Source organism: Oratosquilla oratoria, chromosome 43 (genome assembly GCF_046742065.1).
Source record: "Oratosquilla oratoria isolate Oo_2021 chromosome 43, ASM4674206v1, whole genome shotgun sequence".
Lineage (NCBI taxonomy): Eukaryota > Metazoa > Arthropoda > Malacostraca > Stomatopoda > Squillidae > Oratosquilla > Oratosquilla oratoria.
The window spans coordinates 14,456,345-14,469,322 of record NC_134819.1 but is presented as its reverse complement, the minus strand read 5'-3'; the positions used below and the strand labels follow the sequence as shown (position 1 = coordinate 14,469,322).

Genomic DNA, 12,978 nt, shown 5'->3' with positions numbered 1-12,978 from the left:
TTCTCCAACTATTTTGTTTACATGTTTGTCTGGTGTCATATCGTTTGAGGTAATTACTCCTAGGTCTCTTTCTTAGTTTATTTTTGTAACTTCCTTTGTTCCAATTTTGTATTGACCGAATATTATATTTTTACTTTTTCCAAATTCCATTATACTACATTTCTTAATGTTGAAATTCACTTTACTCTTCTTACTCCATTTCCAGACTTTGTCCAGGTCTTCTTGAAAAGATTTGCAATCTTCTTCTTTACTTACTCTCTTCAATAGTTTTGCATCATCTGCAAAGAAGTTTATATAACATTCAATTCCTTCATCCATGTAATTTATATAAACAGCAAACATTACACAATGTAACACATGTTTTGTTTATTTGTATTTTTCATGTTTATATATGTATTTCGTGTCACTGAATCCAAATATCACATTAGTTTTGACGTAACATCGATATTTCTTTATTTATTCTTGATTTTATATTTTATTGTTATATATGCAACCTTTCTCTACAGTAGTTAATTGATTCAATCTACTTTAGCATTCTAAGGATAATTATACAACATCTAGTATTTTTTTCATAATATGAAGTGTATTTAAGAGCTACAATATTAGTAAGAACAAAATAAACAACACAACTTTGCACTGCAAGTGTTTTGATGACTCTTCTCATGATTAGAAGTGCTTTGACGATCGAGATTTTCTAGAATGCATGCTTTCGTCTTTTCTGACTAGTGACCATATGTAATCTCCCATCATAGCAGTATTCCATCGTCCTTGATATCTTCTTTCCATAGTTGCGATATCCTGATGAAATCTCTCGCCATGCTCCTCACTGACAGCCCCCAAGTTTTCGGGGAAGAAATCTAGGTGAGAATGCAAGAAATGTATCTTCAAGGACATACGACAACCAAGTTTCCTGAAGTTCTCAATAAGCTTTGCCACTATTTGTTTATAATTAGGGTCCTTGTGATTTCCTAGGAATCCACGAACTACATCACGAAATGAACACCAAGCTTCTCTTTCAACTTTCGTCATCGCTCTTTCCAGTTTCCAGTTTCCGTTTTCGTTTCTGGTACACACATGTCCTGCAGTCTTCTCCTAGTAGATTCCATTCTTTCATCCTTGATGTAAGAAGCTCAGCTCCTGACTTAGTAAGACCTAAGTCTCTGATTAAGTCATCTAGCTCACTCTGACTTGGAAAGTGAGGCTCCGAAGTCGTTCTTGGCGCAAAATCTTCGTCTCCCATTTCATGGCTGCTGCTACCTGCTGACCCTTCAGATGAAATTTCCATTGTATCTTCCATCTGGAAAGAAAGAAAGAACTAAATATAGCAACTTCAACAAAGACGAATAGCATTAGTATTCCATATATCTTTAGGAAAGTGAATGTATATTAAGTACTTAATATTGAAGTTAATTAAAAGTAAAGAGAGTATGATAAAAATAAACTTGCATTTTCTGGTGGTTGTGGTACTGGTAAGCTATCATCATGTGGGACAGGTGCTCTAGATGATGGTATGTCTGGATACTGCAGAGCTTGTCTTCCTTTCACTTTCCTGTACTTCGTCACATCAATCATACAAAAGTAGCAGTCGTCGTGATGGTTCTTCGGCTCTCTCCATATTCTAGGAATGGCAAAAGGCATTGCCCTTCCTGTACCTCTCAGCCATCCTTCTAGAGTAGATCGGCAGCTTCCACATATCACATGAGGTGCCCATGGCTTGTCCTGGTCACCATGGACATTCCGAAATAGAGTCTGTACGCTATCCACACTTTAGCACCTCTCACGATCTTATGTAGTACTTGTTTTTTCCCAATATAATAACCACACACATAGCAAAATGTATCAGGAGAATTTTCACATCCTCTAGTAGCCATCTTAACAGGTAAATAGTTCAGTCATTGATCTGAAAGAGAAAATTAGATAAACATTTAGTAGCAGACCACATAACAATTCCAAAATATACATGGTAACATTGAAATTATATGTATTTCTATAACGGTCGATGATACAGAAAAAATAATTGCATATTTGAAATCAGCAGGAAAAATGGATTAATAAACTCTAAAACAAATACAATAAACAAAACTTTTGAAAAAAAAATGTTACGTTGTGTTATCGGAGCCAACACAGAACCTTGGGGGACTCCACCCAATTTGAGTTTTTTTTTTTTTTTTTCTCTAAGTATCACTCTCATTTTTCTTCCTTCCAAGAAGTCTTTCATCCATTCCAATAATTTTCCTTGTATTCCACCTATTGTTTCAAATTTTCTTAGTAGTTTTTTTGTAAGGTATTTTATCAAAAGCCTTTTGTAAGTCCAGGAAGGCACAGTCTGCCCAGCCATCTTTCTTGTATTATATCTACCAATCTTGAGTAAAAGCATATTAAGTTTGTAGTACATGATCTTCCACTTCTAAATCCAAATTGGTTGGGGTTTAGTATTTTGTTCTCTTCCAAGTGTTTAGTCCATTTATTTATTATAACTCGCATATTTTTGCAATTGTGCTTGTAAGGGATACCGGTCTATAGTTTGTTGGATTTTCTTTATCTCGCCCTTTATATATTGGTACAGTATTTGTATTTTTCTTATAGTACTTTTCCTTCATTGAGTGTATTTTATCTGTGAGTTCATCTATGCATTCTTGTAATATCCAGTTCACTATTCTGTCTGGCCCATGTGACTTTCTGACATCGAGTTTCCTAATTTGGTCCCTTATTTCTTTCTGTGTCACTGTTATTTCTTTAATTTTAGGGGATCCTTCTTGGTGACCATCATCACACATTTGTGAGCTTTCAATTGTAAATACAGACTTAAAGTGTCTGGTAATTACTTCAGTCATTTCTACATCTGTGTATTCTTTATTTCCTTCACGCCATTTCATTATTTCATGTTTGTCTTTTAGTTTATCATTTGCATATCTGTAAAATAGTTTCGGTTGATCTTTGCATTTTGCTCTTATATCTTTTTCATCGTTTCTTTTTTCCTCTCTGCATATGTCTACGTATTCGTTTCTCATTTTGATGTATGTTTGCCATGTAGTCACTTTTTTGTCTCTTTTCTATCTTTTCCAAGCTTTGTCTCTAACATCGCTACACTTTTTATTATACCAACACTTTATGTACTCCATTTCCTGTTTCTGTTTAGGTATATATTTATCTGTTCAATCCTTATATATTTCTCTAAAAATGTTCCATTTCTCTTCCATCTTTGTTTCATCATTTGCAAAATTTTCCCAACAGGCGTTTTGAATTTTTTTTTCCAAGTTTTACAAAGTCAGTTTTGTTGTAGGTTAATTTTCCTTCTCTATGTTTCTCGTTCCTTCTCACAACATTTTGTTCCTTAAGCTCGATCTCTATTAGTATGTGGTCACTCTTTCCAATTGGTGTTTTATAGTTGCATTTCTTCCACAATTTCAGGCTCAGAGGTGAATATCAAATGTAGTCTCAGTGGTTCATTGTTTTGTCTGTATCTAGTATTTTCTTTAACCCTTTGAGTCAATGTGTAATTGATGGTTATATCCAATAGAACATTCCCCCAGAGTTCCTCTCCTATTGTCAATTCTTCCCAATTTATTTCCTTTGTGTTCAAGTCACCCATAATTACTATATTTTCTCCATATTTCAGTGTCTCGGTTAATTCATTCTTTGTGTCTTCTAGTAATTTTGAGTGTTCGCTGTCAGTCCAAGTCTTAGTTTTTGGTGGCACATATACAACTATAAACTTTCTACTTTTCATACTGCTAATTTCGACTTTAATTGTGATTAATTCCACATTGTCTTTTCCTTCCATTGATTTTATTACATTTAGGTCCTTTGTAGTCAATAGCATGACTCCCTCCTGTTTGTCCATCCTATTTTTTTTACCAAAGGTTGTATAAACCTTGTCCCACCATACTTGATTGTATAGGACCTTTCAGTTTTGTCTCCACAATTCCCATTATGTCAGGTTTCTCTATTGACAAATAGTCATTCAATTAATTTATTCCTGAAATCATACCGTCCATATTTGTATTTGCCACTTTTCATTTTTTCCTTCTCTTTTGGTTTCAGTTTCCATTTTTCTGATGTACGATTTTCTCAGTCTCAGAAACAGCACTCCAAAAAAACTCATTTTTGTCAGTCTCCGTTCTTTTCTCTCTTTTTTCTTTCTCTCTCTCATTGGCTTCACTTCTCAGTGCCCTATCTTTTATTTCCTCTTCATTCATTTCCTTTTTTATCCACACATTTTTGTATTTTTCACTGATAGTTTTGCTGCCTTTGATAGTATTTCTTCAGCTATCTTTTGAGGTCTTAGTTTAATTTTCATTGGTATGTATTTTTTTTCTTTTGCGTTTGTACCCATTCTGTGTAAGTCATCGATTTCCTTATTGAATTTTCATTGGTATGTATTTTTTTTCTTTTGCGTTTGTACCCATTCTGTGTACGTCATCGATTTCCTTATCCAGATTCTGTACTTCGTCTTGAACCCCTTTTAGTATGTCCTTCGCAATTTGTTTCTCTTCTTTTTCTCTTTGGTATTTGTGTACATTGTTTTTTTCATTGATACTGTAAACCACGATGCATTTCTCTTTGTCCAGTGTCTCTCACCCAATTTTTCTTTTCTTTGATCAGCTTGATCACTGTTTCCTTTGCATTCTCTTCTACCTGCTGCTGTACTATTTCTTTGCATGAGAGTTTTTGATTTTCACTTTCCCCTTTCCACTGATTTTTTATTTTGTTCAGATCATTCTCTTTGATTGATTCTTCCATCTTTTCAGTTACTGCTTGTAATTGTTCTTTAAACTCTTCAGTTCTTCGTTTGTATTTCTAACCTCATTTTCCTTTCATTTTCTCTTTTTGTCACAGTTCACTTTTTAGCTCATTTAATTGTCTTAGTATTACCTTGTTAGTTGTGCATAAGTTGGATACCTATCGTTGTAAAGCTTTATGGTCTAATTTTAAGTAAATTTATTTTTCTGCTAAGTTGTTAATTTCTTGATTCCTTATTGCTTTGCTAATCCTAATATCTCTATCCATCTCCATGGTTTTATCCATTATTTCCCCTTGCCTCCTAAATCCTGAGAATAAATCATCATTGATGTACCTGCTAGTTGTCTTAGGAGTATATATATATATATATATATATATGTATATATATATATATATTTTTTTTTTTTTTTTTTTTTTTTTTTTTTTTTTTTTTTTTTTTTTTTTTTTTAATTCCCAATGGGGACTCAATGCTGGATACGTATCTAGTCCTCTCTTGGTTGATTCATTAATCCTTAATTTTTCTTTGTTACTTTCCATTTTGTGCTAAAACTATATCCAAGAACTGGACCAGATACATACCTTGCCGGTCCCACAAAAATATATTGGCTCATGTAAAATAGGGTAAATTCCAGATTTGGAAAAATATGGGAGTGAACTTTTTTGTAAGATTTACCCATATTTGTGTCTATACAGCATTCTTTTATTCATTTTAAGATAAAGTTAAAAATACTTCTTGTAAACCAGTATTATTGTTCTTTAATTTGTTGATCCTTTGTGCTGTATTAGCTCAAATTTAATTTCTGACAAGTTTTATAAAATATTACATAATTTGGTTCATGAAAGAAATTCAACATAGTATATCTGTGTGTTGATATTTGGTGCAACTTTTTCCTCTAGTTGAATTTTGTATTGGTTCATAAAATGAGCCAATATCAGAACATACCCACTCATTCATATAATGGAGTTTGAGATTTATACATGAAATTACAAACTTCATTCATGCCCTTCAGCTCTCCATTATTAAAACATGACCAACTTTTTTAAATTTCAGAACAGTGTGACCAGTTCAGTTATGCAGAAACTCTATAAAAAAGACAAAGCATGTGCCTCGCCAGGAAGGTAATATTATCCCCATAGAGTGGAGAGTATTAAGTATTTGGGGTTGCATGTGGCATTGAACAAAAAAGTAAATGTAGAGATAAAGGAGACAAGTAAACTTAAGTGATTAATAGTTGCTACAAGTTTCACTGAATGGTGAACCTGTAGCCACACATTGGCTGGCAACAGGATTCAGGCCCTTCTACAGATCTCACATGGAAGAAACTTTGAACTGTTATCTGTGTTGTATTAGTGTATTTACCTAGTTGTAATATACGGGAGGGGAGCTATGCTCGTGGTGACCCGTTTTTGTATTTCTCCGCATCAAGTTTTATCTTAAAATCTTGTATAGTGTTTGCACATACTGTTTTGTTGTCTAATTTGTTCCATGTATTTATCGCTCTGTGTTGGAAACTGTTCCTTTTCAAGTTTTTTCTATATCTTTTTTTTTTTTTTTTTTTTTCAGTTTTTTTCCGTGTCCTCTCGTTTTACCGTTGTCCCACACTAACAGGTTGTTCCTGTCTAAAACTTCCATTCCTTTCATTATTCTGTAGATAGTCAGCAAATCTCCTCTTTGTTCCAGAGTTGGTAGGTTCAATTTGGATAGTCTTTGCTAGTTCAGCGAGAGTCGGTGCTAGTTTGGTTGTCGCTCTTTGTAATCTTTCTAGTTTCTTAATATTCTTTTTGGTACTGGGTGTCCAAAGTGATGCTGCGTACTCAAGTTTTGGTCTTATTAGTGTAGTTAGTATTTTCTTGATCATTTCTTCATCCATATAAGCAAATGCCACTTTGATTGACCTCAATAAGTTGTAGGTTTCTCCGAATATTTTATTTATGTGCTTATCTGGTTTTATGTCCTTTTCAATCATCACTCCAAGATCTTTTTCAGAGTTTGCTTTTTTTATTTTTTCTTGCCCAATTCTGTAATCTTTTGATATTCTGTTTTTACTCTTTCCAAATTCCATTATACTGCATTACTGTTTTTATGTCACAGGTTGCTGAAAATGATTGGGGGAGGGGAGCGAAATAGTTTAAGAAATACATTTGAATTTTGTAGAAATCTTGGGCCCAATCCACCCACCAAGCATCAGCCCCTCAGGTGAGGGGGTTGACTGATTTTGAAAATGGGCAACTTTGCACTTAATCTTGCAGGACCACCACATGTAGGTAATCATTATTGGTCAAAGGCAAGTTTGTGTTTGGGGAAATGAAAATTGCTGTGAGAAATAAGAGTGCTGTTTATCTGGCTTGAGAGGGGACAGGAGAAACCACGCTAGATAATTGTAATTTCTTATGTTTTCAGTCCCACCCTCCATGAACCAAATTTTGTCCTATGAACCTTCCCCAACCCCCATTATTTGGAACAAATTGGACAGTAAAATAGTGTGCGCAAAAACCATTCATGAGTTTAAGAGCAAACTAGACACTGCGAGATACATAGGCGGGACACCATGAGCGTAGCTCCCCTTCCCGCAAAATACAACTAGGTAAATACACACGCACACACACACACGCACGCACACACACTTCAACGAACAGACGGCTTAGAGGACGTTCTGAAGAAAATGTGAAATTTCATGGATCCCGAAGCAAAGGAAGTACCTATTGTATTTACAGGGTGGGGGGGAAATTGCTCGTGGTGTAGGGGAAAGTGACACAGTAGACAGGAAGGCACTGTGGGAGGTTCCGCACTTTGGAATACAGACGCTCCTCAACTTACGTTTTAGTTCCGTTCCAAACGGCCGAACGTAAGTTGAAAATGAACGTAAGTTGTTGCTGTACTATACATCCATAAATTCTATTACCGTATCTTATGAAACACCCCTTAAATCATTAATTATACACATAACATTGTAAAATAATGACATTAATTTCAAATAAATTAAATTCAAGCAACATAAATTGAGATGGTGGAGGAGGAGGGGGAGGAGGAGGATGAGGATGAGGCAAGGTATGTGCAGTTTGTCGTTTGTGCAATGTAAACAATGGACGCAGCGTCATGCGCAAGTATCGTTTGAACTATGGAGAGCGCGCTAAACTAAAAAAATCACGATTTTTTTTTTTTTTTTACAGTCAGTTCAAACGTAAAATCGAAAAAACGTAAAACGAATTAACGTAAGTAGAGGAGCGTCTGTACTGACCTTGGTACGTGATCAAATGCTTTCTCTAGATCTAAGAGTGTTACATATTTGTCTTTATCAAACTCCCATGACTTTTCGAGGATCATCTTTAAAGCGAAGATTAGATCTGAAGTCCCTCTGTTTGGTCTGAACCCATGTTGAGCCTCTGCCAATATGTGTTCTACTCTATCGCGTAGACGAGCCTCTAACACTCGTTCATATATTTTCCCTGTATGCTAGAGTAGAGAAATACATCTATAATTTGAGTATTCAGCGTGGTCTCCATTCTTGAATACTGGGCATACAGTGGACCAATCATTTGGGATTTCACCTGTGCCCCAGGCCTTACTGAGCAATTCTGGCAGAAGACTGAGAGCTATTCCTCCACCATATTTGAATATTTCTACAGGAATGTTGTCAATACCACATGCTTTATTATTCTTTATTTTAGCCAGTGCTTTCTTTACTTCTGATTCATTAATCCCCTCCTCCTCATCAACCCAGACGCCATTTTTCTGTTCATCTGTCCTCTCACCATCCTCTTCTATATTCAACAAGTTGCTGAAAATTCTTTCCATCTCCTGTCAATATCTTCTGGCTCTTTAAGCAGATTACCTTAAGAATCCTTTATTGAGTAGTTATACTCCACGTTTCCATTTCTATATGATTTAGTGATACTATACAGTAGTTTCTTACTATTCTGTAGGTCTTCCTCCAGATCTTGTCCTAGCTGTTCCCATGAGTCTTTGTGCTTTCCATTTAATACTTTAAGCTGGATTCCTTTTTCTTATGTACTGTTGTCTTGCTTCTTCTGTTCTTCTTTCTCCCTATCTTAAATGTTACTGCATGAGGGGACAGAGAGGGGGAGTTGCCGATTAAGTGGAGCGGCCTTGCTGTGGATGTGCTGTGTCTGCTGCAGTGCTTCTGCCTCGGGGTGAAGGCTGAGAGGCAGGGCTGACCTGTCATCCAGGAGTAGCCAAGAAATGGGGGAAGGAAGGAGGGGTGGTGAATGGGGGTGGAATTATTCCTTTTTACTTTAGGTATCTTCCTTATAAGGGGGAAAAAGCCCAAGGTATATGTGTGTATATGTAAAAGCCTAATTCTCTTATTTGTCAAAGTCTTATTTTCCCTTTTTTGTTTAACAATCTCATGCTTTCTGAGCCAGGTTATGGCTTTTTCTTATTCAAGCTTTTACTCCAGATCATTAAATTTAAGTTGTAGGAAGAAAGAAAACATTCCAATCATTTCATCTCTATTGTGAATTCACCTCCCTTAATAGTAGAGTTGCTTTGACCTGGAAATCTAACCTTTTCTTTTATTTATCATCCTGATTCTGGGTGGAAGTGGAATTAATTCTTTTGACTTTAGCTACCACCCTTGTAAGGGGTAAAGAGCCTTTGGTATATGTATGTGTCATTCTGATAGATTTTTCCAATTAGATTACTCACCTTTTCTTCTGAGAAACCTTTGAAATTTGCCCTTTGTAGGGTTAAAAAAGATGTAAAACTAAAATGAGTTTTGATCTTTTGTTTCCTATCCTGAATGATGTCAAAGATGGGAAAAAACTCTTTATTTTTCCTCCCTGACTCATTTCCAAAGTTGGAATCAGCATCACTCAATTGGTAAATTTTATCATTTAATGCATGTGTATATGTGTTTTATCAGAATGACTGTAATTTGATTAGAATACTAGTTTATTGGCTTTATTGTTTTCAGGTATTCCAAAGCCTCTTCCATAGATGATGATGAAGACTGCAATTTTCCTGCTGAAATCCAACAGGTTGGTGTTTCATCCAGTGGCATTCATGAGGCAAATGTCCATTTTGTCGTGAGGTATAGGTAGTAAGTTGTACATGTTTGAGTAGTATGCTCTTTTTTTGTGCTTGTGTGATGTAATGAAATGATATGGAAGGGTAGGATTGAGGGCTCTCACTTAAAACTATGTGCCTATCATTTTCATGTGGTATTATATAAGAAGGAGTTTGGTTTCCAAGTGTAGATGGTCTATTAAGGTGGTTTTGGTTCATCCTGTTTCTTGGTGCTTTGTTTTATGTAGTTTGTAGGGTGTCTTTATAAATGTTGGGAACCATGCTGTGGAGGCATAGTGGAGAGTTGTTCTTAAGCACTGTAGGCTGTGATTAGAATTTCCTTATGCTGACCAAATCCCATGCTTGGAAGTGAAGAGAGTGAAAGGGTTGATTCAGACAGAGATAAAAAAATAAAAGGTGCAGATGGACAGATGTTAATGAAAGTGAAGGTGGTAAGAGGAAGATGGGTAGAGTACTTTAGAGAGTTGTTGAATGTGGAGAAGGATAAGGATTGGTTGATTGTGGCAGTGGAAGGTGCTAAGAAAATGATGGTGATGGTAGAGGAAAATGGAAGAGGTATAAGAAAAGAAGCTATGAAAATAATGAGAGCTGGTAATGTATCTGGATTGGATGGATTTCATGCAGTGTCTAATAAAGGGAGATACAGTTATAGTAGATTGGCTAGTGAGATTTTTCAACATGTGTTAAAGGGAGGATAGAGTGCCAGAGGACTGGAGGAGTGCTTGTATAGTTATGCTTTACAAAGAAAAAGGGACAAATGTGATTGTAGTAGTTAAAGATAAGTTTGTTGAGTATAGTTGGAAAGGCTTATGTAAGGGTTTTAATTGAGAGTAATAGGAGAAGAACAGAGGGAATAATTGGTGAGAAACAGTGTGAGTGTAGGAAAGGTAGAGAATACATGGATCAAATGTTTGTGGTAAGGCAAATTTGTGAGAGGCTTTTGGCAAAAGGTAAGGATATTTTGGGCCATTATGAATTTGGAGAAAGATTATGATAGGGTAAATAGGAAGGCACTTTAAGAGGTATTGCAAATATATGGAATTGGGGGAAAGATGGAGGCAGTCAAGAGTTTTTATGAGAGTAATAGAGCTTGTTGGGAGGAGAAAGAATTCTACCTCCTGGTTTCACATGCGAGTCATAAAAGATGACAAAATGGGATAGAATGATGAAACTAGGTATCCTGCTGTCTGTAAGATTATCCAATGAGAAGTCGAGGCATAAGGGGTTCTTAGAGAAATTTTCCAACCAGTACCCTAACATTTGAGTCAACCACTTTAGTACAAGTCAAATTCTCGCACTCAACATCAGCTGCCATGTGAATGATGCATCATACTACTCACATTATAAAATATAAAGTAATTTTCCCCGTCTGGGGCATTGGTTGCATGTTGTTATGGCAAAGTAGCATGCAGTTGATGCTTTAGGGTCTATTTGGGGCATCCCAATGGAACAGAGCCACACATCATTTTGTCTGTAATAGAGGACTCTGCTCAAAGAGAAATTATGAAACTTTTATTATACTGATACTATCCCTCCATTATGCTGTCCCCCAACCACTTGTTGCTGTCCTTTACTATTTCTCTAAATTTCATTTCCTTGTTTTGCCTGCCCTGTAGTGGGAGAAAAGAATGCTGCCACTAATTATTCCCATTTGAGAAAAATGGGACAGGGATTGGGACCAGGCATCTTTCTCCCTGTAGCCCCACAGGGGACATTTCTAAAACAAAGGCATAAGAGGGTTTAGGAGTTTTCCAACCAGTACCTTAAGGTTTGGGATATTTTAATGTGCGTGGATGTGGTATAGATGAGAGTAAAAGGGAAGAGATAGTATGTTTGAGGTACAAAGAAAAGAAAAGAGAAGTAAAGCACAAGGTAAAGGAGGCAAAGAGGAGAGCAGATGTGAAATAGGATAAGAGTATGAGAGAAATTTTTTAAAGTAATAGAGGTTTTGGAAAGAAATTAAGAGGAGGAGGTAAATCAAGTAGAGAACAAAAGGTAAAAGGTGCAAATGGAGAGATGATAATGGAAGAGAAGGCAGTGAGGGAAAGATGGGCAGAGTATTTTAGGAAGTTGCTAAATGTGAAGGAGGATAGGGAGGGAAAGGTAGTTGCAGCGGGAAGTGCTAAGAAAATAAGAGTGATGAGTGAGGAAAATGGAGGAGAAATAAGGAAAGTGAAGGCAGTTGTTATGATGATGAGAGCGGGTAAAACACCTGGTCTTGATGGATGCCATGCAGAATGTCTGAAAAAAAGGAGGTACAGTGATGGTGGACTGGTTGGTGAGGTTATTTAATGTTTGTTTAAGAGAGGGTAGAGTGCTGGAGGACTGGAGGAGTGCCTGTATAGTTCCACTCTACAAAGGAAAAGGGGACAAGTGTTAGTGTAGTAGTTTCAGAGGGATTACCTTATTAAGTAGTTGGGAAGGCTTATGGGAGGATCTTGATTAAGGATTAGGAGAGGAACAGAGGGAGTAATTGGTGAGGAACAGTGTGGATTTAGGACAGGTAGAGGTTGCGTAGATCAGATTTTTGTGGCAAGACATATATGTGAGAAAGCTATAGGAAAAGATAAGGATGTATTTTGGGCTTTTATGAATCTGGAAAAGGCTTATGAGAGGGTAAACAGGAAGGCACCGTAGGAGGTTTTGCAGATATACAGGATAGGAGGAAAGCCTCTAGGAGCTGTCAAGAGTTGTTACGAGAGTAGTAGAGCTTGTGTCAGGATTAGAAATGGAGAGAGTGAGTGGTTTGAAGTAAAGGTGGGACTTCGTCAGGGATGTGTTATGTTGCCCTAGCTGTTCAATTTATACATGGATAGGGTGGTGCGAGAGGTAAATGCAAGGGTGGTGAGTCAGGGATTGCAGATGGTTAAAGAAAATGGAGAAAAGTGGGAGGTGCGCCAGCTGTTGTTTGTGGACGACACTGAGCTTATAGCAGGATCAGAGGAGGAATTGAGGAAGTTAGTGACAGAGCTTGGGAAAGTGTGTGAAAGAAGAAAGTTAAAGATAAATGTGGGTAAAAGTAAGGTGATGAGATGTACGAGGAGTGAAAGTGGCAGCAGACTGGAAGTGAGCATAAGAACATAAGAATGAAGGAGACTGCAAGAGACCATAAGGCCTACACTAGACAGCTCCATATCCATCACCACCTGTCATCCCCATCCATAAAGTTGTCTAATCGTTTCCTAAAA

General features: G+C 36.5%; 1 protein-coding gene across 5 annotated transcripts in view; it reads left to right on the top strand.

Annotated features, from left to right (window-relative positions):
* The window catches only part of LOC143022078 (nuclear valosin-containing protein-like), a 207,139-nt gene that overhangs the window by 35,105 nt on the left and 159,056 nt on the right, over window positions 1-12,978 (top strand). For 3 of the 5 annotated variants that reach the window (XM_076180030.1, XM_076180031.1, XM_076180032.1), the window contains 2 exons: window positions 5,795-5,862; window positions 9,678-9,741. In XM_076180030.1, the coding sequence (XP_076036145.1) occupies window positions 5,795-5,862; window positions 9,678-9,741 (132 nt within the window). The remainder of the gene's footprint in view (window positions 1-5,794; window positions 5,863-9,677; window positions 9,742-12,978) is intronic. The other 2 variants (XM_076180035.1, XM_076180034.1) reach the window with 1 other exon arrangement.